This window comes from Amphiura filiformis, chromosome 5 (genome assembly GCF_039555335.1).
Source record: "Amphiura filiformis chromosome 5, Afil_fr2py, whole genome shotgun sequence".
NCBI lineage: Eukaryota > Metazoa > Echinodermata > Ophiuroidea > Amphilepidida > Amphiuridae > Amphiura > Amphiura filiformis.
In genome coordinates this window covers 67580580-67607310 of record NC_092632.1, presented here as the reverse complement: position 1 = coordinate 67607310, position 26731 = coordinate 67580580, and the positions used below count along the sequence as shown (strand labels likewise).

Sequence of the window (26731 nt, the reverse complement as noted above, 5' to 3'; positions counted from 1 at the left end):
CTCTCTCTCCCACTCTGCCTCATCTTCCCACTCTCTCTCTCCCTCCCTCCCTCACCCTCTCTCTCAATTTATAAAGAACACACTAGCTTGTTCACACAGGCTTAGAGTTAAGTTCGTGTTAGGCTAACACAAAGCTACCTAGCCTAGAGGTAGCGCCCGTCTGAACAAGATAATTTTAGTATCTGTGGTAAGGGATGACCTTGCACTACCTCACTGTTCTTAGTAGTACAGTTTTCAATATAGAATAATATTTAAAGCTCTTGAAAAAATCTTTGAGAGATGGAGACATTAAAATAAGCTATCACTTAAGGGATGGGGTATGAACGTTTGGACAGTATTTATTGTTGGACATTAGCACATCAGACATATCGAATTGCATTTTGAATACTGAAGAATGTCCTTCTGATATCAAATAATTTTGATTTTTGAAATTGCAATGTAATACACATTTTATGGCAAATTATTAAAATTGATATTTTTGATATTTAACAGTACTCAGTAAACTTTATAAATCTGATGATTTATACTTAAAGTGTATGTAGGTGGGATGAAAACCCGACGATCAATTGAAAATTTTGACCTTTCATTATTGAAGATATGGATTTTTCCCCAAAACACCCAAAAAAATTAGGTCTTTTTGTGAAAAAAATCCATATCTTCAATATGAAAGGTCAAAATTTTCAATTGATAGTCTGCTTTTCCTCCCAGCTACATACACTTTAAGAATATATCATTAGATTTATAAAATTTACTTCGAGGACTGTTATATATCAAAAATGTGCAAAATATCAAATTTTAATAATTTGTCATAAAATTTGTATTATATCGTGAATTTCAAAAAATGAAAATTATTTGATATCAGAAAGACATTCTTCATATTCAGAATGCAATTCGATAGGTCTGATGTGCTCTGATGTCCCACAAAAAATGCTGTCAAAACGCTCATTCCAGATCCCTTAATGCTTCTTTTGATATGTCTGATGTGCTCTCATGTCCCACAAAAAATACTGTTGAAATGCTCTCAAAACGCTCATTCCAGATCCCTTAATATAACTTGGAATATTTAAAATTCAGAATGCTGTGTCTGTCATCACCTGTCACTCAAAGTAGATGGATGTCTTGCTGATTTACCTTGTTTAAATGTACATCATCATACATAAGCATGCATCCTTTGAGTACAGACACTTGCTACACCCTGCAAGGATGACATCAGACGCAACATTCAGAATTTATCTTAGCAACTGTAAATGGGCTATTCCATTTCAAATTCACACTTCCCCTGTGGAAAATTTAGCTAAAGTCTGCCACAGAGGGAGTATCAATTTTGAATAGAATAGACAATTGGGTAACTTCTATTTGAAATACTTACTTCAGTTGTGGAAGATTTAGGTAAAGCCGTAATACAGGGGGAGTATGGGTTTCAAAATGATTAACTCTGACCAATTACATTTGAAAAACATACTCCCCCTGTGGAAGATATTTCGTGTGGAAGATATTTAGTGTGGATTTTAAATGAAATAGCCCAATTTCAACTTACACTTGAATTTGCAACTTGGCAACAGTGGTTTCCATGGATGTCAATATGTTGCGATTGTGATACACTCATGACCATTTCAGCTATTGGTCTCCCTAAACAAGAACTCAACACATGAGCTTGACTCAATGGTTGCCTGATATCATATATCAACTGACTGAATGGAGATTCCTGTGATATAGAGATGAAAACAAAAGGTACAGTGTTAGTTCCGGTCCACATGAGTGCGTTTTTACCCGTCAATTACGATCGTGTCATAATCGTATTATGATATTAGTACCGTGTGTTCGCTCAGTGTCATCAGCATACTACAATTGAGTCATCATTTGCGAATGATGAAAATTTCCATCATTGGCCCGGTTTGTAGCATGATCGTGTCGTAATTGCCGATGAAAATTGCTTGTGTATTTATGTTTACTCAATGGACTTTGTAATTGCTGTGGTGTGTGTACATGTAAAATCAGAATTTATTATGACACGATGATGAGGTGCTGACTGTGTGGAAGCTCTCATCATTCATTTATCATAATCGTGTCATAATCAGGTTATTACGACACAATGACGAAAATATAGAGGCCGTCAGCGTGACGTCAAATGCCGCCATCTTGTGGGTACATGCTGTGATGGTCGTTCGATCTCCATGCTTGAGCAGCAAAATCACTGTGTTGAGGCGCGATAACAGCTGCGTGGCACGCTGCACCCTGCGCGTAGTGTCCGACGCATGAACACACAGATCATTTGTACCCACAAGATGGCGAAAGGCTGACGGCCTCTATACTAGTGTGGACTGGGTCTTACTGTCTTTAGTTATTGGTGTCCCTAAACAAGAACTCAACACATGAGCTGTCTGATATCATGTATCAACTGATTGATTGGAGGAGATAACAATGATATGGACATACTGTCACTAGGATCCACAACATGCCCATCTATCAGGGGCACAGTTCTTAACCCTAATACATTTGTACATTCATTGAATGACCTTTGAATATTTGGGTACTAAAACTCATACTTGAGATCAAATTTTGCACTATGATTTTTTATTGAACTATGCCATTGGGATACAGCCATTATGGTCCATAATGTGTGAATATGTCGTTTCCATAATACTTTGCCATTGTTGTCACATTGAAAACTGATGACCAAATACCAGAATTATTAGGCTTCAGTAAATTTGCCTGAATTAACACTGTGCATGGAAGTACTAGCCCCAGGGTCATATTAGTTTTTGTATACAGAATGAAGTAAAAAGATACAAAAGGCCACATATCCAGTGTTTTCTATTTTTTCCTGTAATATCACCATACAAGACCCACTTAGTTTAAGGGCAGAATAAGGGGTGACACATTCGTCCACTTTCTTCTTTTTTTATGGTTTTTTTTTCCAATTTTTCAAAAATAAGAGACAAATTTCTAAAGAATAAAAAAACCTCTAATATCATGCCTCTTCTTCATGAAAAGCTAACTGCAAATTTTTTATATGTTGTCACAAAAAAATTGAGGTAAAAAAGTGTTAAGATTTTTCAAAAAAATCAGACGTAAACATGGCATTCCTCAACTCATTTCCTTTCCAAGAATATATAGTTTTATATACTTTGGACATAAAATTCAGAAATAATGATGCTTGAAAAGGTCCATGTTCTCTCCCATTACTCTGGAATTAAGGAACACTGACATTAATCTGCAATGTAATAATTATACTTATAGGTTAATAAATGTGTATCACTTGTTGGGATTGATAATAATGCACATGTACTGAGATTTTGATGCGTACAACAAGTCATACGCATTTATTAACCTATTTCATACACGAGAAAAAAACATGTGATTTTTGCTGTTTTTATAATAAAATTATCACTAAAAATGTTAAAAAATAGAACCAAATATATTTGCATCAACCCACCTGAAAAATGAATTAATCCTACGCGATGCGAATGTGTGCGAAAGCACTGCGCGTAGTACAAGGAGTACACATTATATACACAATTAATGTACTCCGCATACTTTTCTAACTGCTTTTATGATTGGCTGCTTTGATATGAGTGTCTAAAGATCAGCCAATGCATAGCCCTGTATAGTAATTTAACTCTCGGCCAGTGAGTGACATCCAATGTGTTGAGGCAGCAGTTTCTTTAAGGTTGGTCTTAACCCTGGAATTATTGGAACTTTCGGGCCTTGTAACTGCTAAATTGTTGGTCTAAAGTATATAAAAATATACATATTTAGAATGGCAAAGACAACTTGATAAATTCATCTATGAGGTCAAATTTGGGCCAAAATGCTCATTTTTGGACCAAATTTTTTTTTTTTAAACCAGTTTTTGGCTCTTAGATATTTTTTATGTAGTTTTTTTTTTAAAACTAATAAAAAAATTTGTGGGCCAAAAAACTTTATTTGGGATTTTGAGCCCAAATTTGACCTCATTGATGAATTTTTCAAGTCTTTGCCATTCTAAATAATGTATATACTTTTATATACTTTTGACCAACAATTTAGCAGTTATGAGGCCCTTAAGTCTCCATAATTACAGGGTGACGACCAACCTTAAACACTTATGTTGCTTTAATGTGCATGTGGTATTTACAACAGCACTTTGAGAGAACTTTTGCAATTTGAAATTGTGCCCACAAAATGTGCATTATAGTGAGTTTAAAGTAGACATTGTACTATGCTCAACACAATCAATCCCAATATAAATGACTTCATTATACATTCACGTAACAAAAAGTGCTCATCCTCGTTAGGCAGGAAAAGCCTAGTGCTTGTGGCCCCTGAACATGTTTAAAACAAAACTGCCAACAGGTTACATAGGAGGTATTGCTTTAAACATGTTCAGGGGCCAATAACACATAGGTTTGTCCTGCCCAATGATGTCATTTACTTACCATACTTTCACCACCAGGATTCCTTCCAAATCCGGCAACAGCCAAGTTGACTCTCATCAATGAACCTACGATGTCCAGCATCAACTCTAACTTAGTCTCCGGCGCAGGTATCACTGACGCCCTCCTAATGCGACGCTCATTGAGAGGCGACCAAGTCACATCTAAGTTAGTGCAATCCTTTGATATATCATTCAAACCTTGCAATGCATCCTTTAAAAGCTTCCTCGCTAAGACGTCCCCATCGTGTTGAAAGAAACAATCCTGGAATGTTTGACTATGACAGAATAGCACACTACAAGTTCTCCAGACATCGGCAGCCATCTCAAGTTTGTCTTCGCTTAAAACACCAACCAAATCTGAACCGTGTTCCTGTGGATTAAATACTCTTGTGAATGAAGTAGGCGTAGCAGATGAAGGGCTAAATGCAACCGAGCTGAGACTTTCTGAGAGCGCTTTGCTACCAGTCTCGATATAAGACCCGCCACTTATGTTGACTGGTGTCTGGACAAATTCATACGACTCAAATAATTCACTCGAGTCATGAACACTTGAGTTCGGTTCTGGTGTAGTATCAATCACATTCTGTTCAACACTTGTATCTAAATCACAAGGAATGACTTTGAGGACAATTTCCACAAAAGCATCGATAACGGCACTCTCTCCTATGGTGTCAGTGCTCTTGGCTAAGCTTTGTGTAGAGCCGCTTAAGCCACTGTCTGTTGTGGAAGTTCTTTCTCTTAATTTACAATCATATGACACTTTGCCTTCCTCGGATAGAATGAGCACCTCAAAGACTCGTAAGACATGCATACGAGTGACATCAAGACTAAGTAGATGAAGAAGCTGAGTTAAACCACCTTGGATTAGGAATAGGTTCTGAGCAGAAGCTGTTGTTAACATAGGTGGCAAAGCGCAGAAGCAGTACTCTAACACAACTGGTGAAGTTATCCTACTTGGTGATTTCATGCAACCAGAATGGGAGTCTCCAGAAGGGGTTGTGGACTCAAAACATGGTAAGAAGACTCGTAGGTATAATTCCTGCTTGATTACAATATTGCCATGTTTCACTAGGTGTAATAGATGCTTAGCAATTTGAACACTAAGACCGTCATCTTTGTTCGCCAACAGTGAGTTGTATCTGGTGAATATCTGCCACCTTGTGGACAGCTCGTCACCATCTTGTAGACTACCATCGCTACCTATTGCCGAGTCACTTGACGGATAATGCTCCACAGCCACATGAGCGGCAGGTGGTGGCGACATAGGTACACTCTGTGGGGACACCGGACGAGATGACCCGTCTCTGGCTAGGCATTCTTCGCATGATCCACCTGATGTGTTTTCATGATTCTCTCTTCCTCCTCCTCCCCCCAATTGTTGTAGCACAAATTTGGCTAGGATGTTCAGCAGCAACGTTCTAACTGCAGCTGGTCGCTGCTCGATACTTTGCAAGAGAGGAGTTATGACATGTTTTGGCGTCATGCAACAGCATATTCCAGCTGGTTCTAGAGAGTAGAGCAACATAATTATGGTGAAACGACACTGAACCTCTTGAATAAGATCTAACATCAAATCTATCGGTTCTGCTATGCAGCATTTCCCCCGGTTAGCTCTTATCAGACCTTCAGCAGGACTTGCAGGACTTGAAGGTTCTGATGAAGGCATTTGGTGCTTTTCATCGACATACACATTGTGGGCCATTCCAAGCAGGCTGTGATGATGGTGCATTCTGTGAGTGTAATCACAAGTATGATGAGTTCTTTTCAGACATTGAAACTTGTGAACATATTCTAACTTTGCTTTCTTTGTCGCTGTTATTAGTTTTGACAAACTGGACAGCAGAAAAAAGATCCGGTCTTTTAATCTCTTGACTTTCTGTCCATCTGGTACACCTGCGGAGAGCTCATAATCCAAATCTAGTAACAGTGCAGACATCAGGTTGTATCCGCCACTTGCGGTGAATTCATTCAACAATGACAATGCATGGGTTACAACTGTTTGGTTATCACTACAGCTGTGCATTATTGATGTTAGGAGTAAAATGACTCCATGTACAATCTCACAAATACATTGTGGATCAATGTCCAAGTGATATTGCTGAGCTGGTGTAAGAGGTTTGATTGGTATCAAGAAGTCTGTTCTTTCAGGTGATGCTTCTTTGCTTTCTAAGATATTGGCATTTGTATCTTCATTTGTGTCTTTAGCATCACCTTCCCCTTCTTGTGAGTCAGCCATCTGGCATTCTTCATCGCCCTCTTCAGCTTTGTCGTAAGTACTGCGAGGTGGTTTGAAAGAGCTTAATCTTTTGTGCATGTTTCTTGCAATCTGCATCAGGGTAAACAGGATCCCTGTTGATGCCATTTTAGACGCTTCTTGATGCTGCGTACAACTGTAAAAACACAGTTTCAGTACTACACGTATTACCAGTCTCTGCAACAATGCAACATTATCACTGGACCACCCTTTACCAAACGAAGTTTGCGCCACTTTCCCATCCTGCAACATTTCTGCAGGAAACTTATCTAGCACTGTTAAGAGTTGCGTAAGCTGCGGTGCAAGAAATAACGACAAGGAATTTCTGTGCGTGGAATGCATCACTTCACTGGAGCACAGTCTCTCCAGCAACGACAGCAAGACAAGACATAGATCCAACGTGTCCGTCTGCTGCAAGTCTACTTTCTGTTGATCTGTATCAATCTGGATTGGCCACTGGACAACAGGCTGGTTATCCTGCCATTTCTGAGGCATCGTCTGTCCACTGTATACAAATTGCACAGAAGGGGAATGTAATAATCCACTGTGCCTATTTCTTAGCCCGTCATCGTTGTCAGAGTCTGTGGTGTCGTGTTTTTTCTTCCCTCGGCCTGAAGAAGCTTTCCTGCTACGGTATGACCTATGCGCAAGTCCACTCAATGATGACCTTTGTGGTTTCTTTTCCATACTGGATGATCTTTTAAACAAGCCAGGAACGGTTGAGCAGCGTCTCAAGTTGTTCTTCATCTGCAAGCAGGATTCCAATGTTGGGATTATTACTTTATGATCTGGTGGCAAGAAAAGAAACAGGAAAGTGGAATGTGTTAAATGTGTAAAGTCACAACAAACCAACATTACATTATCATGCTTTGATCTAATATGATTTGCCATCCTTAAACTTTTGACACCAGTGTACAATGCTGCTATACCTAAAGTCAACTATAGTACACTTACATAAATCTGGGAAGCTACTCTCACTTCCCTGCATAAATAAATTCAGAGAATGTTCATATGTAATGATTTTGTGTGTTGTTCAGTCTTGATATAAACTATTTTATTAGCAAGTTCCTTTCTCGGTGGTCATTGAACCAACAGCCCGGGAAACTGACCTTGAACATACCTTGGGGAACATGCTTGAATGCACAACATCACAACATGAAATTCCCAGCATATGCACATAAATCATGCAATTTGTATCAAAAAAAAAATAGTCACTCATCTCAATATATCAAGTTTTAAATATATTTCAGTCAATACTCCAGAGGCAACTATTTGACATAAAACTAATAACTTGGGACAAATTACATTTCCTTATGTATGAACTTACCATGAAAATAGTTTACATAACCAACATTTAATACAATGATCGAAAAACGACGTGTACTAGTTTCTTGATATCACATTATGGCTATCCTAGTCATGCTGTATAATGAAATGATTGGGCATTCTTGAGGAAAAGCACCAAATTTGGCACAGTTAGAGAGTCTGCTATGCTGATTAATTCTGGATATGCATATTCAAGCCCCATACAACACATTGTTAACTAGAATTATCCGGTTTGTAATAAAGGTGGCCCTCACATAAAGGTGTGTAAATAACATTAATACTCATAATTATGAAAATAAGACACAAAAGTATACAGCACATCAGCCCACCATACACTATCACAATACCAAGTTTGATATAATATTGGATGGCTGAGCATGATACCATAACATATCGGATGAGTCATAAAAATATCGGACAAGCCATCGGACAAGCCAACAGCGAGTTCGATATTTGTATGACGAATCCGATATGTTATGGTATAATGCGAAATAAGCCATCCAATATTATCATTATTAGGTTTTCTTAACTCCTAATAACCCTGAAAACATAATAATGAAGTTGATCGGTTATTGTGATTAAGCTGCGCAGTGGATTTATGAAAATGTAGGCAAAATATTCAAATCAGCCCATTAATATTCATAAATATGCAAATAATATGACACAAAACTATACAGCACATCAGGGCACCATATCCAATCCCCATACCAAGTTTGATATAAAATTGGACGGATTGAGTGTGATACCTGAATTTATCGGTCGAGCTAGAGTTTTCAAATATCATGCGAGACGAAGTCGAGCGTGATATTTGAAAACTCTAGCGAGACTGATAAATTCAGGTATCATGCTAAATTATCCGTCAATTTTATCATTATTATGTCTTCAGAATCTTTTTTTGGTCAAAAACATGATTTTTGGTCAAAAATGTGATTATTGGTCAAAAATGCGATTATTGGTCAAAAATGATTTTTGACGTGATTTTTGGTTAAAGATGTGTTTTTTGGTCAAAATTTATTTTTTCAAAATGTGATTTTTGGTCAAAATGTGATTTTTGGTCAAAAATGTGATTTTTGGTCAAAATGTGATTTTTGGTCAAAATGTGATTTTTGGTCAAAATGTGATTTTTGGTCAAAATGTGATTTTTGGTCAAAAATGTGATTTTTGGTCAAAAAAGTGATTTTTGACCATGGCTTGTCACATAAACAACAAAAAAATCACACCAACAGAGACTTTTACATATAAAGTATATGAACTATGCACTCTAAGAGGCTACAGATATGAAAAAACCCTGTAGCTCCAGGTGACCGATACACAAATTAATCAGACAGCTGGGTTATGTACAAAGGTATAGGATGCAAGATTCTGAAGACATAATAATGAAGTTGATCGGTCTTTGTGATTAAGTTGCATAGTGGATTGATGGAAATGTAGGTAAAATATACAAATCAGCTAAATGTGTGCCAAAAATTGGTTGCTCCAACTTTCAGCATGCCAAAAATTGCTTGCCCCTCTCCCCCAAATTTACCCTCCCCAGGACTCATAATTATTGCACAGCCCATAAATATTAGGACCTGATTTTCATTATTGTACAGGTAATTTTACCTCAAAATCAGAATATCCAACAGTTCTAGAATCAGCAAGACAACAAGATTAGGATATACTTACATTTTCAATATTACCCACATACTAGGTTCATACTGCACTTGAATTCCTTTCCACCATTATATGCCTGATTAATTCAGATCAATTACATTTGAAAAACATACTCCCCCTGTGGAAGATATTTCCAAAATCTTCCACAGGGGTAGTGTGGATTTCAACTGGAATAGCCCATTGACTTTCCATCCCTATTATATATGATTATGGAAATAAGTGACATACAGGATAATTATGCAAGAATCATGTGACAAGAAAATAGACATCTGACTTGGCTATGTTCCCAAATTCTAACACTACAAACAAAACTATTAATTTGATTTTTTCCAAGAAGTCATATGTTATTAATGGTTTGTAATTATGAGTGTTGCCCAAAATGCTGGTACTATAAATAAATAAATAAATAAATGTTGGTGTTTATACAGCCCCTTTCACATGTGCACATGTACCAAAGCGCTTTACATTTATTCTGCTGTCGTTTAGAATATGTCAGCTGCCATACAATGCCCAAAGCATGCTCATACATGTACCTTTGGGCGGCGCTCAATGGACAATATTCATAACAGCTCCCCATTTCACCCCTGGGTAGAGAGAGGCAAGTAAGGTAAAGCATCATGCCCAAGAGCACAACACGATGGCACCGCCGTGGCTCAAACTCGCAATCCACCGATTCCAAGTCAGCCTGTACCGCTGCGCCCCTTAAGAAATTGAGCTGTCACTGTTTTGTACTTAGAGTTAGATTTCTGACATTGCTTAAAACGGTTGATAAATCGGTAAAATAATAATAAATTTTGACAAAAGAAAGAAAACTGAAAGGTTATGTTTGTTTTGAGATAGCATCCCCAATTGAGCATCCCCTATTGTATTTGCATGGAATTCTTTATGCATGTGCGTATATAGAGAAGAATTAAGATTATCTCTCTTGACATGAAAAAATTCCTTTAAAAAGGAATGGGGTGCCAAATGGGAGCTTTGATGTGATGTGCTGCCAGAGCTGCCAACATTTGAATCTTGAAAAAGGGAGATTTCCTGTTGCAATCAGGGAGATTTGTCAAAATGTGTACATCTTAATGGATGAAACCATTTCCTTATCAGGGAGATGACCAAAAATTAAGGGTTCTGAAGGTTTAAAAGTAGGGAGTCTCCTGCAAAAAGAGGGAGAGTTGGCAGCTCTGTGAAGTGTATAAACTGTTTGGATAAAATGTTCTTCTATCAAATAATTGTAACATTAGTAGTAACAGGGACTAGCTTTTGAGGAGAGCGAGAGCAATTGCTCTCTACTGCTCTCCTTAAATCTGATCTAGGAGGGTGTTTTTTAGCTCTCCTTAGTTGACCATTCTCTTACATTCTATGTAAATGCTCTAAACAGCGCTCCTTGAAGGCTCCAGAAGAGCCATTTAATGCTCCAGAAGAGCTATTTAATGCTCTCCTGCAAATTCCAAAAGACAGTCCATGTTAAGTAAACAAAGACAGATTATGATATGCAAGGCATATCTATTGAAGTAGGATACATATAGCTCATTTAGGGTTTCACTACAATACACTAGGATCCACAACACGCTCATCCAGGCCTGGAAATAAGTCGGTCTGAACCAGGAGCCAAACATTTGGAAAAGCGGCTCCTGGTCCTGTAATTTTCTAGTGAACCAGGAGCCATTTTTAAAGAGCCAGGAGTCATTTTTCTTAAAGTATCAAAATGCTTATTTTTGTTATTTCTATAGCTTTCGATGCTCACCTGAGACTTTTAGATCCATGTTATTTGTTATTTAACTTATTATATTATTAATTATTGTCACAAGTTAACAAATAACAAGTTATACAATGAATGTTATTATATCTGAACAGACCAGTTGAGTCTTATTTTATTATTTTTTATTTTTATTTTTTTATTTTTTTTAATTTTTTATTTTATTTTTTTATGTTATTTTTTATTATTATTATTATTTTTTTTATTCATTTATTTTATTCAATTTGGCCTTTTATTTCGTGATTTTAGGAAAATTTTAAATATCTAGAAACAATGTCGCTAAAATTCAAGATGGCCGCCTTCATGTTTAGCGATCGTGGTGATCACCTAACCTGAAAACAAGGCAAAATACTGCCAAAATTATGAGCCCTGAAGGCAAATATCAAGTTAAATTGGTGAAATATTAGGTAAAAGATAAGATTTGGCATTGCATTTTCTTGAAAATACATTGGAAATGGCCAATATTTTGAGCGGAAATGAACATGCCTGACAAAGTTTTACTGGGCCATTTCTGAGCACTGATACCGGGCGCAAAATACAGATTTTCTCTGGCGCCTGGGCGTGTAATTTTGGTTGGATCCAGGCGTTAAAACTCAGAAACCGTAGGGTAAAAATCGCTCAGCGCCTGCTTCTTTCCAGGCTTGCGCTCATCTATCAGGGCACATTTCTTTAACCCCAATACATTTGTACATTCATTGAATGACCTTTGACAATTTGGGTACAAAAACTCATATTCTGCAACTTGAGGTCAAATTTTGCTCTATAGTTGTTTAATTGAGGTTATTGAACTATGCCATTTATAGGATGAGGCCACTGTGGTATGGAAATAGTGTAGTTGGTGACTGACAGATCTCTGAATGTTCCTTTAAAGAATTTTTTATCAAGAATCAACTAGTAATCCTTCACTCCCTATGAACTTGAACTATTGGAACAGTATCATCTCCATCAGTCATGACCCATCCTTGAGTTATCCAAGTTTATATCAAGTCTCCCAGGCAACAATATCAACCAGGTTGGCTCAGTATTCATCACAAATCTGGCAAATATCAGAATTACAACACTTTTATCTGATAGTAAACAGTGTGTGTGTGTGGGGGAGGATCCAGACTCGCTTTCTAAGGATTTTCTCAAAATATAGACCCATGTCTAAGGATTTCTTTTGAAATATAGACCCATTTTAACTGATAAGATCAAGATTTACATGTATTGCTTGTGGAAAAGGGGTTTATGTCAAAAACGGACCCATTTCTAAGGATTTTCCAGCACAAAAATAGGGACCAATGTCTAAGGATTTTTTGCAAGAGAGCAACCCATTGGAGCGGCACATCCCCGTATGCCCGTTTTGTATGGGAGTACTCCCCTCCCCCTGGGCAAAATGAAGATGAATTTTGGTAGTTGATGGGCCAGTGCGCAGTGCACATTAAAAATTGTGCAATTTTACCCCCATGGTGTTTTCTCTTGTATTTGATCATCTTCTACTCGTCCCTAGAAAAATCATTATAATACCATTCTACACACCATGGAATTCACCATATCACGTCCAAGCTCACATTGGGCGCCCCATTCCTTTAAAGGTATTTTTATTCAGATTAAAAAGAATTGCACTGACAAGTGTTGCTTTATTTTTCTTATTAGGATTTTTAGGGGAATGTACCACAATATACTGACCTGCCTTTATTGATATTGCAGGTTCAATACTGTTGATTCAAGTCTGCATGGAGGGCTTAATACATTTCCCCTGGGAAAAGTTTACATAAGAGCTTGTAAGCAAGTCAACTTGACCTCGGATAACATTCAATCGCTCTGAATTTTCACATATTCAAATTCAAGCAAAATCCAACTCCGGGATCCAACTATACTCTGTTCTGCCTGATGTAGGAAATAGGCTAAAGTAGCCAAACTGCTTCAATGTGCATCTTCATCTGGGTGACTCACTCACTGACAGCAATTTTGTCATTTTCTCCATATTTGGACCAAATTAGAATTTGTCCCCATTTATGTGTGAAAAATAAACAGTTGCCCTTCTTGGTTAGTTTAAGTTCCAAATCAATTCACAAAAGCTCTCCATCTCTGGCTTGCTATCATCAGGTGAATGTGTTGGGGTGATGCAAGGAATATGCGATAACGGCCCAGGTAGAAACAGATCGGGTGAAGGGTTAACAGCAAATGCAAGTTTGGGTCCAAAATTAGTATAATAATGGGTGCACTTTCAAATTCTCAGTGGCACACCCCCTACTCAAACCAAACATGAGTACCCCATACCCCCCGTTAACCGCCAACCAGGTGGTTTAAGTGGTGAATATACAGGCATTGAGTTTTGAAAATACTAGGCGTGCAATTAATAGCACTCCTTGAAATGACAAGGTGAGCAATCAGGTGTGCTATAAACCGCACTTGTGAAGAAGCTAAGGCTCTGGCAGAGTTTACAAGGTGAGCTATAAATCACACTCGGACGAACAACTTAAGGTGAGCCATCCGCGAGCGTTGCACTCGCTCACCTTAAAATTCAAAGCCTGAATATACATTGACATTCACAGTAAGAAACAGTTTGGGTGAAAATTTAGTGGGTGACACAAGAAGTCACTTGCTACAATTCCGCATAAAATATTTTCTGGACTTCCCTCTCCTCACTTATTACATGAGTAGTGATTGTTACCCTGCATTTGCTGTGCAGGAGAAACACCCGGAGAAACGACATGTATTGCTATTGGTGTGAGGATTTAAAATGCAAGGGAATAAAAAGTGCAGTATTGTGAGGTGCTCATCAGTATGAACACACTCTACATGTACCTTGTGCTTACACTGTAAACCAGGTTACATTTTGCCCTACTACAGCATGCCAGTTTAGCCACAGGGCAGGCCTCAACCTCATCATGTCAGAACACAATCTTTTGCACTTGCAGGTCCACACAAAAGAGTTTTCCATTTTGAGACATTCACAGATTTTAAAGTGGTGGTCAACTGAATTATCTTGAATATACCACTTCTACCACTGTGACATCACAGGTCAAGAATATATGGCTAATTCAAGATCGGTAGGCCTGATGATGCGTCATGGATAATTATGATGTGAATTTGGAAGTATAGGCATAAAAATGCAGTGCAACTCCTCAATCTTGGGAGCTCTACATAATTTTACTCATTTTAGCCTGAGAATCTTTGGCATTTTGGTATGCACGTTTATGCAGTTTTATGCACATTCTGTTATGCAAAATAGACTGTAGCCATCTAAAACAGTTTAGTTGGGGGGGGGGATAATCTTTCTGCTGTTGTGCATTTAAATCATTGAAGTAAATAATTACTTGAGTCAACAACAAAAGAATGCCTTCTGGTAAACTGAACACAAGTGACTACCTATCCCTATCAAAAGGATAGATCCCTGTACCTTCCGTGTTGGAAGTATGAGGATGTGCTGTCCAAATGGGTCAGTTTTTTGCAACAAATCTTTCAGACACATGTGTGGGATTTTGAAGCTCCTTAAAACATGGGGTCACATTTTGAAAAAATTGCCCAAAACAAGCAAAAATGGGGTAGAATTCTACAACAAATCCTTCTTTTGTATATTTACAGTCATATCATATGCATAGTACATGTTGTGAATTGTGCCTTGTCAACATTGCAGAAGTTCGCCCTTGTCAAAGGTTTACAATAATTTACTATATTGATCATGATCTTCAAAGATAATGATCTTCAAATCAGTATTATTTAGAGGTTAATAACTGCGCATCGGTTATTTGGAGGTCATTGTGAAAAATCTAAACATTTTGCCTTTGGAACCGAGGAATATCCCGAAGGGCGTAGCCCCCAGGATATTCCGAGGTCCAAAGCAAAATGTTTATTTTTCACAATGCCCGATATATTACCGATGCAAAGTTAATTACTCTCCATAGAGTCCCGTATTAAAAATCTTAACCGCAAGGCAAAGTCAGTAGTCCACTTGGGAAGCTAACAAACAGAGGGAGTGCGGTGACTGAAAAGATCAGATACAGATGTGAAAATCTATCAGTTGCACACAAATCAATATAAATCAGAGTTTTATGCTTATGTAATAGCCAGAGTATGCAAAATGGGCAAGTGGACTACAGAGAAGTCTAACGTCTTCACAAATAATAAAATATGATTGGATCGCATGCATCGCGTTTATTAATGAGGTTATGAATGTACAATATATTAATGATTGAAGTAAATTACCGTATTTCCTTGAATAGTTGCTCCCCCCTCAAATAAATGCCTCCCACCACTTTTTTCAACCAAGAGGTTTCAAAAATGCAGATATTTCTATGCTATCTTGTGTAGTAAGCTTATCAAGTTGCTCACATGGTCGATAATAGCAGCAATAATTGGCGAAAATCTGCATCGGAAACCCGGAAGTGAACCAAAAGTCAGTGTTTCTTGTCCATAGTTCGTCATTTTAGCGTGACTTTTAAGCTTACCTAATGATTTTAAAGGGAATTGTCGTGCTAAAAATGACCTCTAATAAACACCCCTGTTTGGAAAATGCAACACCCCCCCCCGGGCGTTTATTCGAGGAAATACGGTAGACACTTTACACACAAGAGAATCTTTGAGCCAATTGATCCACACAGATCCATGTCGAATTCCTTAGCCTGTAGTTGGTATTGCTTTAGTTTGCTTCATAGCTGCACATCTGTTGTGTAAAATTATTTTACTCTGCTTTCATTTTGTTCCGTTTATTACGGGGGCTTCCAGGGGGTGAATGTTTTGGTACTAATTTGGCCAGGAATCGGCTCCTCAAGCTCGCATCTTTCTCTTCAATAGTGTATTTGCCAAAATTACCCATCCTCATCACATGGTGCATGACATCATTGATACCAACATTTTCTTTGGCAGAAGTCGTTATCAGTGGCACATCCGGTAAACTATCAACATGTGTTTTCTCCTCCAACTGCAAATCAACCTTATTAAGAACCATAACCACCAAAATATCTTTCCCGACTTCTCGTCTATATTTCGTGACCAAGTGATAAAAACGAGAAATTTCTGATGTTAAAGTGTCCAATTTGTCCACCGAATGTACTATGATAAATGCGTGTGACGTCTCGATGGCCAGTCGGCGCATGGCGGGAAAGTCGTAAGAGCCGGTGGCATCCAGAAATTCCAGAACTGCCCCTTCTTTAGTCCCAACGTTGATTGGCTTGATGTACAGGTCTTCAATGGTCGGTTTGTACTTGCAAGGAAATGGTCTACCAAGAAGACGCATTATCAAAGCTGTTTTGCCTACACCACATGCCCCTAATACAGCTATTCGAAGTCGTACAGGATGGCCTTTATTTACGCTTCCTTTTCGCAACTGATCCATTATGAATTATTTCTGTTGCAATAGTTGTTGTTGCAGTACTGGTAGAAGTAGTACTATAAGAATCCCATGTAGTTGACATTATCCATGATGATTGTGGAACCAACTATCACCAGCAACAGTATCAGCACCATCTTTAGCCACTTTCAAGGAAGCTGCCCTACCAGCTGTGAGAAGGATGAAGCTACCTGTTGGCTCCGTGACTCCTCTAATTCACCATTGCAAGTATGTTTTTATCCGGCACCCCAAGTTCTTCGTTTGGTATGGTCATTACTTTTTCTTCACCTTCACCTTTCTGCACTTCACCTGTTGACGTCACCTCTGCACCATCCTAGTATATAGCTTATAAAGCTGCAAAAGGATTCACCATTGAAGATTGAAGATGAGGAACAGTTTAAGTAACAGTAGCAGCAGCATCTGCCACACCAGCAACATCTAGAGAGTCAGTGGGTATATGTTTTTGCATGTTTGAAATCAGCGTAAAAAACAAAAAACAACCTGTATACATTTCCTGTCAGTGAGCTATCATCATTATGAACGCCGTATGATATGTAATTACCCTCGAAATTTGTACGGAAATTAAAACAAAAGCAGAAAATGAGAAGTTTCACTATGGACCACAATGGCCTCATATCATCCCAATGGCATAGTCCAATAACCTCAATTAAACAATCATATTGCAAAATTTGAAATCAAGTTGCAGAGGATGAGTTTTTGTACCCAAATTGTCAAAGGTCATTCAATGAATGCACATATGTATTGGGGTTAAAGAACTGTGCACTAATAGATGAGAATGTTTTGCCACTGCTCATCAGTAATGCCAGTTTACCTGGTGATCACCTGTTGCAGCCAAGAATAGATCCTTTATGTTCCGCTATGTTGAAGCCAATTTTGTGGGGTAAGTTTTTCTCTTCATTGTGAAGACAACAATAAAGATGAAAATTAGACATCGACTTCGAATTCATTGGACTGATTTACAGCCTTCTAGTTTTCAACACTTTACGTTGCAGCGGGGCTCCAAGTGGTGCGCAACCTCACTTTTAATAATAATAATAACAAATTTACAACAACAAAAAACCAGTATAATATTATACCCTCCTTATGATTTATTGGAGACATGTTGAAGTATAGTTATGACCGTTTATATTGGAAAACTTGCCTGGACAGCCGTCCCAGGGCCTTCCAGAAAGCTAAAATCAAAAGGTGTCCGGGGGCTCTGCACCCCCGCCGGGTCTTTGCCATGGACCTATAAAATATAAAGGGCCTATAAAATTGGCTCCTACCCCTATACACGCTGCGCTCGCTCACATTGGATCGTGGCACTTCAGGTTCATTTCATTTCAAACAAACCACCCCGGGTGAACCGCCAATTCTCTGCGAGCACATATCTCATATTGTTGATTTACATGTTTAACCCCCTGAGCACTACCTGCCAATCTAACATTGCCTCTGATTGGTCAATTACATTATATCTTCACTTTAATCACCCACCTTGGTCTGGGGCGGACATTTTAAAAATGAATTTAGAAGAGCAGCAACAACATCACTTGCATTACATTCCAGATGTTAAATCTACATCATATGCAAAATTTGAGGAAATTCGCACGAGTCCGTTTTATTTTAGGGCCATTTGTCTATAACTGGTCTTTACATGTAGCCCTATGGGAAGAGTGCCCGTTGAGGGCGCTATAACCCCCATTTTAGGAACAAAAATGTGATTTTAAAAAAACGGACTCGTGCGAATTTTCTAAAATTTTCGGAGTATGTAGTATGAACATGTAGAAATATAATCAAGTAGTTACCCTACCTGCTCTTCTCCGAAAAAATAAAAAGTCCTATACCTCAATGATAATGAAACCTAGGTGCACCAATCAGAATGGAGCTTTGCAAATAATTCACCCCAATTTTTTTGTGTGGTGAAATTATTCGAGTAACAATGTTGCTGATTGGTCCAATTGATAATGAAAACTTCTTTTTTGCCAATCCGCAGGTAGTTCTCATGGGGTTAAGCAATGTTTGTGTTGCTGGGATCTATTACCTTTTCAGTGAAGTCACAAATCATTGCTCCTCCAAGTGTTAATACTATACTGTAGAAAACACATTTTGTGATCCAAACGTTATGACATCCAGGTTTTCCTTCTTGAAACAAGGATAGAAATCCAAGCGGAAGTTAGTTTCCTAACTGATCAAACTAAACCACAGTGACCACACAGATAATATCATGTATACAGGAAACACAGCCACATTTGTATACCTGTAATACTTGGCTTGAGGACCAAACCAAACTCTTTATATGCCTGTCCATTATTGGTCATGAAGTCTCTGGCCTCATCTGATAAACTGACCAATGAAGATGATTCTGAATATATACATCTGTAGCAATTTGAAACATTTATTTCAAATACAGATAATTGATAGTCCATTCCTGCAGGTGCTTGTACCAGCATTCATCCAATATTTATTATATTACTGAACTTTGATTGTACAAAATGTACCTGCATCTCAAATAAATACCGCAATAAACACCAATGTTTGCACAATAATGAATACAATGTATTTCAAATACTGATCAAGCAGAATGTCCATATAATCGTGCAATAATTAGTTGCATGTCGGAATAGAAATTTTTTTTTCCCAAAAAACACAAGTATATTTTTCGCACAATGATGAATATAATTATGGACACAATTATAAACATATGGTTAACCTCCAATGGGCTATTTCATTTCAATTCTACACTACCCCTGTGGAAGATGTAGCTAAACTTTTACACGGAGGGAGTATGAGTTTCAAATAGAATAGACAATTGGGTAACTTCCATTTGAAATACTCACTCAAGTACAGCCATAATACAGAGGGAGTGCGAGTTTCAAAATGATTAACCCTGATCAAATGCGGTTGAAACACATACTCCTTGTGTGGAACATATTTCCAAAATCTTCTACAGGGGGAATGTGGATTTCAATTGGAATAGCCCAATGAATGGATACAATCCAAACAATATAAATATGTGAATAATGCCTGAGTGTTTACAATTGAAGTGTGATATTTGTTTTTGATGTTGAATGCAATAAATATAATCAAATAGAATAGTACAATGCAGCTGACGGGATTCTCCATTCAGGTAATATTAAAAATCATTTGACAATATCCTGAGCATATAAAAGTGCAAAATTACACCAAAATATCTGGAAAATAATGAACAGATGACTGTATAATTGCTGAGAAAAAGAATAAATGAAATAACATAAAAAAGATATTTAATAAAAGGCTCAGCAAGCACCCCCTTCCAAGATATTGAACAGTTGTGTTTGCCAAAGACAAACAAATATTTATCAATGAATCATATAGTGGAAGACTATAAAATTAATGTACCTATTTACGTGTATCTCAGGTAGCTACATGAACATTTTGTCATTATAATCAAAATATAATTGCTTACAAATAGATATTTGCATTGAGCGTACAAAGCAATCACCAAACACTGGAGTAAGCGTGACTGTTTGAGAACTGACCAAATCAAGGTCTTCGATATTTACAGCTGGTGCTGAAGTTTGTTCGGCTTATATATAGGTGAAAATTATTCAGGTTTTGTTACTGCGCGCATCAATAAAGTCCAAACTTACGCTCACATAAATTCACATCAATGTGCACCAGCTTGAGCTACACATTACACAACGCACAAAAAGCGCAAGTGCTGCGCCATCATTCTATATCAATACACAGTGTCACGCATCTTATTTTGGGTCTTATTTTTCGCCTATTTATAAGCTGACAAACTTTAGGCCCCGGGGGGGCCACTGGTCATTGACAAGGGGGTATCATGCGTGGCCATGGAGTTTCAAAAAGCACCCTAAACAAGTATGTGCAACGACTGAAAATACACCCCTAAATAAGTATAACAAGTGTAATATCCTACCCTAAACAAGTATTAGCGTTTTTTACCCCTTAGCAAGTAAAACATATATTTTCGACACTGCACCCTAAGCAAGTAATAGGCCTACTAGTACTTGAAGCTCCATTTTCATTGATTTCTTTAATAGTAAGTCGGAATGGCTCTGCTACCAGGGCAGAATATGAGCTATTTGAAAATTACAAAATAAACGTTACATTATTTTAAGCTGATTTATAGTTTCAGAGAGCCTAAGGGAATTAAATGAAAAGAAAATTTACAAAACTCTAACTAAGAAAAAACAACATGAAGAAAAGAAAATAGAGAAAAAGACTGGTCAAGAAATGTTTTCATATCATTTTTGTAGGCCCTATTAAAGTTTCGACAATTCTTCATCCTCCAAATATTATTATAGACCTACAAATCATGTTTCAAAGTGAGACAAAAATCATGAAATAGTGGTCAGATTTTTTTTTATGACCTAGGCCTTATTGCGAAAAGATGAAAAGTGCATCATATTAATAATTTATTTTAAAAGCTTAAAATGACAACAATTAAGGCCTACTTCTGGAAGGAATCGGATGAATAATAGTGGTATTATTTCATAAGTTGAATAAAGTATTACGATGAAAATAAGTCGGTAAATAATGACTGAGATGCATGGTGCTCAATCAGTTCAGCCAAGACTTGCAGGATTCGTGTATGACTGCAGAATTTGATACCAATCCAAAAACGTATTTTAATTCTGCACCATATCCTGACCTTTCAATATTCATTTTGATGTTTTCACAATTTATTCAAAAGTTTAAAATTTGTTTTTTAAATAAAATCAAGATCACTTATTGTGACAAAATTCTGACAAAAATATGATGCTTTTGACGATAATAACATGCATGTTTTTGTGGCGCCCTCTACGGAGGGGCCACATATAGAGGGCGCCACATATAGGCATGTACTTTGTGAAAGGCTTCTAATTTCAGTCTTGCTAGATTTACTCCTTAATTGTTTTGCTAAAATTATGCCCAGCTCAGAAATAAAACCACAATATGCTAGGATTTTATTTTATTATTGTTTTCTGATATGCACGGGATAAAATGATGTTTGTATATTCTTTGTTTAAAATACAAAATTAATGGACTTATAAAAACACCAAATAACCCGTGACCTTTGTATGGTTTAAACCAGTTTACCGCCTCTTAGAACCCGATAGACGGTGACATTTGACCATTCTAATTATGTATGTTTTGAACATGTTTGCACATGAACTAGTTGTTTACAGTGTGAAGAATCTACAACATACTCATCTATCAGGGCACAGTTCTTTAACCCCAATACATTTGTGCATTCATTGAATGACCTTTGAAAATGTGAGTACAAAAACTCATACTTTGCAAATTAAGGTCAAATTTTGCACTATGATTGTTTAATTAAGGTTATTGATATTATAGTGATTGCACACAGTGCACCTAATCCTTAAACCAACACCAATTAATTATAGTTGACCAACACAACCACTGACCAAACATGAAATCACTAATGGTTTATGTGCTTGAATACAGCTCAGTATCTTTGTGGTGACTATCTCTGATAAAAACAAAACATTAATTAACGAAAATCAATCCTGGTCAGCAGAGAAAGGAATAAATTTGGAAGACATGACTGTGTTGAAGGTCAGAAGTTTATTTGCAAAAATAATATTTATTGTAATATGCCTAACTGTTGGGAAGGGTTCCTAGCAATGTAAAGTGAAAGAAACCCCAATGGCTATTTTGTCTGTTTAAAATAGAGTTCTATGGCCGACTTAAAGTCATAATTATGACGTAATTTTGTTATTTATTAATTATTTTTTAGCAGAATTAATAACATAAAAATGGGCTGTGCCCGTTTCATGAAGAATAACGATCGATCTTACCCTTGATTTAACAGGCCTGTCAATTTCTTGGTATTGTTTGATATGAAAGGAGGGTATGATTGTTTTGTATTAAGTATTTCCTAGCCTCTCTTAGCCACATGGTTGGCTACAAAAGACACAGAGTAGCCTATACCTTATAAACTGGCATGAGTGCGCCCGACCCCAAGTTTTCAACATTTCAGGATTGTTTCTGGACGGAGGTCGGGTGAAAAACGAAATTACGTTTACATGACTTTGTCGAAATTCGTCGTGTGACAAGAATGAGTGTATAGATGACTAGGGGGAAGCTTACTTATTTATATCTTCTAGTAGGGATGACCAATGAACCATCAACTTGATTAGAACACTCCCATAGACATGCAGGGAGCTCAACTGTGCACTGCTTGCACATACATTTCTAAATTGATCTCATTCTTTTATTTTTCAATATTTTTCTGTAAAATTTGGGGAAGTTACTGCCAATTATATTTTGTAACTATCTTGCAAATTACAGCAACATAACTTATTTTGTTTTTCTGTAAGTGCGAGTCAAAATTGGTCCATCGCCACAGTGCGCTTAATTGCCAGTGGCTGAGTTTAGCACTGCTCAAGAATGGCACAAAATATTCAAATCAGTAAGATCAGGTGAAAACGTGGCCTACTGAGCTGTAATTTGGCAGAGTTGCCAGTAATACCTCTATCATACCCTCTGTAAAAGGTTAAAAATTGAACAAGTAGATCTCGAGTTACAAATTAAATCACCAGCTACCCTTTGGAATTTTATATTCCTTTATAATCATGTTAAGAAGACACCTTTCTGAACATAAATGTGAAGTTTCGTGCTCATTCGATGTATTGTTCACCTGATCTTAACCCTAAACGTTTTCTTATATTTAGGCCTATAACATCTACAACTTGCTGCTGGCTATACCTTGTTTAGGACTTTCAAAAGAAGTACCTGAATGTGCAACCATAACTGTTTCAAAATAGCCCGCGATAGTCATGCAGGTAACTCCGAGGTCAAGCATTGAATTGGTTTGAACAAATATACTCATAATGTATTGAGTGCTACTTTGGTTTGAATGAGGAATACTACAGGAATACACATGAGCATGATGAGGATAATCTCTATTGTTGTGAATGAGTCAATGACCTTCAAAACTTAAGATTTTGTTTACATGCACATACTAATTGGTCATATTTAACCCAATAACATTGAAATTCTTGGTTGTGAAAAAAAAGTTCACCTACTTAGTGCAATTTTGATTTTGTGCCATATCGGCTATCTTTGATGATTTTTGGCAAATGTCCTCTAAATGCATGATTTCAATGCCTTGGTTTGAAAAAATAAGTTATGCCAGTGACTAGTTAAGTGCCATTTCATAATCAACCCCTTTGATACTTTCACAATATGCTTGTTTCATGTTTGCAAATATGTTAAAATAAAGAAATATATAAAGGTAAATATATGCTTATGCCAATTTTGCTCCTAACTGCTATTTTTGGACCTTGTCATTTTATTTCATTCCAATGACCGGTCAGAATGGGAAACTTTGATAATTCATAATTAGAAAAGTTTTTGACCGATTTGTACCATTTAACCACCAAAATACTTCTGTTGATTAGTTCTACTCAGAAAACAATCTTTTGTAGCAATAGGGTCAACATGAAATTTTGATGGTTATCCCTACTTCTAGTTATCCATCATATACCCTAGGCCCTGATAACGAAATTCAACAATATTCAATATCCAAAGCAATATCCTCACTACAACGGCCCCCAAAACAGAACTCCCACCCCACATAATCGCAAATTGACACGAAAGCTTCATTCCATGAATCATTTCTCTCGTATTTGATAATCTTCTACTCTTCCCTAAAAAAATCATTATAATACCAAATCTAATCACCATGGAATTCACCATATCCGGTCCAGCTCACATTGGGCGCCACATTCCTTTTTTAAAGGAATTTTTATTATTTATTTATTTTGTGGATAATAGGTCACAGGTCAAATCAATCAATCCTCTACTGTAGATATTTGTGGTTAAATAATTGTATACAACATGAAAATTAGCTTGAAAATCTTTATTTTTATCCATAATACAAGATAGAAAATTCAAATAATAGTAAAAATATTTTAAAATGAAATGAGAAACTTTGGACTTTATAAAGGAGAATTGAAACTCTTAAAATCAGAGTATACACGTGCTGTGCATGTACAATGTACTGCATGTGTACATCACCATTGAACGTTGTAGGGTTGTGTAGCATTGAATGGGTTAATGGAAAAATATTAACAGGGCCAGCTGGGCGAAGTCGCTAGTCGGCAATCTTTATGGACTTAAAGAAGAGACTAAACTGAGAACTACACAGTCAAGTCTAGGGATAAACATGAAGGACATGAAACTTATGAAGGACTGGAGTCTGGACGGACCCTAAATACGTAAATCTGTTGTGAAAAAAATACCCTTTTTCTCTAATTTCCATGTTTTTGACACCCTATTCACGATACGACGTACAGTGCCTGATCGTGAAAAAAAGACCCTTTTTACGTGATTTTTTGGCCACGCATGATACCCCCTTGTCAATGACCAGTGGCCCCCCCGGGCTTTAGGCTAGGACAAGGGTACTCAAGTTTGATTTTGGTAGTGGTGTGCCGCTGAGAATTTGAAAATGGACCCATAAATATACCAAATTTTCAAGAAATTTGGACCCATTGATATACCAAAAGTCCAAATTTTCGGCCAAATTTAACCCAATTTGTCTTAGTTTTTACAAATTTTCCCAATTTTCTTTGGAAAATTTCAAAATTTTGGCTAGATTGAGGCAAAATTAGGCTATTTTTCGAAAAAAAATTAAAATATTTTGAAAAAAGGACCCATTCATATATACCAAAATTGGCTTAGAAAAAGGGGTCATTGCTATACCAAAAGGCCAAAAATGCTACCCATATTTGCGGCACGTCCCCACCATATGGTCATTTGTACTAAGTACCTCCCAGGGGGTCGCGATTATATTATCCCACGAAAAGGGTACCTGATTCATTATACACCATAAATGTATGCTCTCATCATTAAGAATTAAGTATTTTGATTATTGTTGCAGCATAATGACACAGTTGAAGAGAACAAAAACAAAGACTGTCCCACATGTAACTTTTTAAGTATTGACATTATAGTTGCAATACCACACAATCCACCTACACTATAATAATTGCCAATCCATTGCAATTGCAAACAGCTACCTACCGACCAGAAATCAAAATTATGACCAACAATTATTTCTGCATGAATTCATTCAATAGGTCATTCCATTTTCACTTTCTGCATTTCTCAATGTCCTTAATTTATGAAATATGGAGATCCTTCAATCCAAAATCTTTCAATGTCAAAAAAGTCAACATATGTTAACATAACTTTTGATAAAAGTAACAATGCCCAACTTTTAAAATAAGTTCCCATTATTTTGGAGGTCAAGTTTCAAATATGGACATACCCTTATATAAATAGTAACTGCACAGCATGCATGACTAGAGATCAAGTTGTACTGAATTAAAGGCTCATTCAGCATGGTCGCAATGAAAGTGCAAACAAATAAATAGGATTGTGTATTAATTGCTTAAAAAATTAAAGGATAAGTCATAAACTTTGGCAAAAAAAAAGCAGTATTAGCAAAGTCAACCCCCATTAGCACATTCAAATACATGTATATAATTTATTCCAGTTTGATGTAAAATGTCCGATTTTGTCTTTAATGATTTTTATGATTTTCCAAATGAACAATTCCCTGAATAGGGCTTGAATTGGCTCCAGTTTGTAAATCTAAGTGTTGCATATCGCAACTAAATCAGTTATTAAGTCACATTTAAAGAAAACTCACATTATAAGCATACTGATGATATCTGTGTATAAATTTAGCATTTGATTGCAGATTCAAAATTCACTCTAGGCCCCAGCTGACTTCCACGCAGGGCAGGGCATCTTCATATGGCGACGCCCTGACAAAGTCCCAGCTCACATACCACAGATAATTTTACCAAGGGGGGAGGGGCATCTTCAAATGGCAAGTCTCCAACCAATTCCCAGCCCAATACCACAAGTAACATTCCCAAGTCCCGTCAAAGTCCCTGACCAGATCCTAGCTCTTGTTCCTTTGTTGAGTCACCGCCGTAGCCCAGTACAAATTCCGGGCCGGTGGGGACCTTTTTACTGGTCAAGTCCCCACTATGC

The 26731-nt window shown here is 37.1% G+C and overlaps 1 protein-coding gene across 1 annotated transcript in view; it reads right to left on the bottom strand.

Moving 5' to 3' along the window:
* The window catches only part of LOC140152351 (lysosomal-trafficking regulator-like), a 134999-nt gene that overhangs the window by 65427 nt on the left and 42841 nt on the right, over nt 1-26731 (bottom strand). Inside the window, 2 exon segments of the mRNA XM_072174655.1 lie at nt 1538-1705; nt 4419-7459. Of these exon segments, the coding sequence (XP_072030756.1) occupies nt 1538-1705; nt 4419-7459 (3209 nt within the window).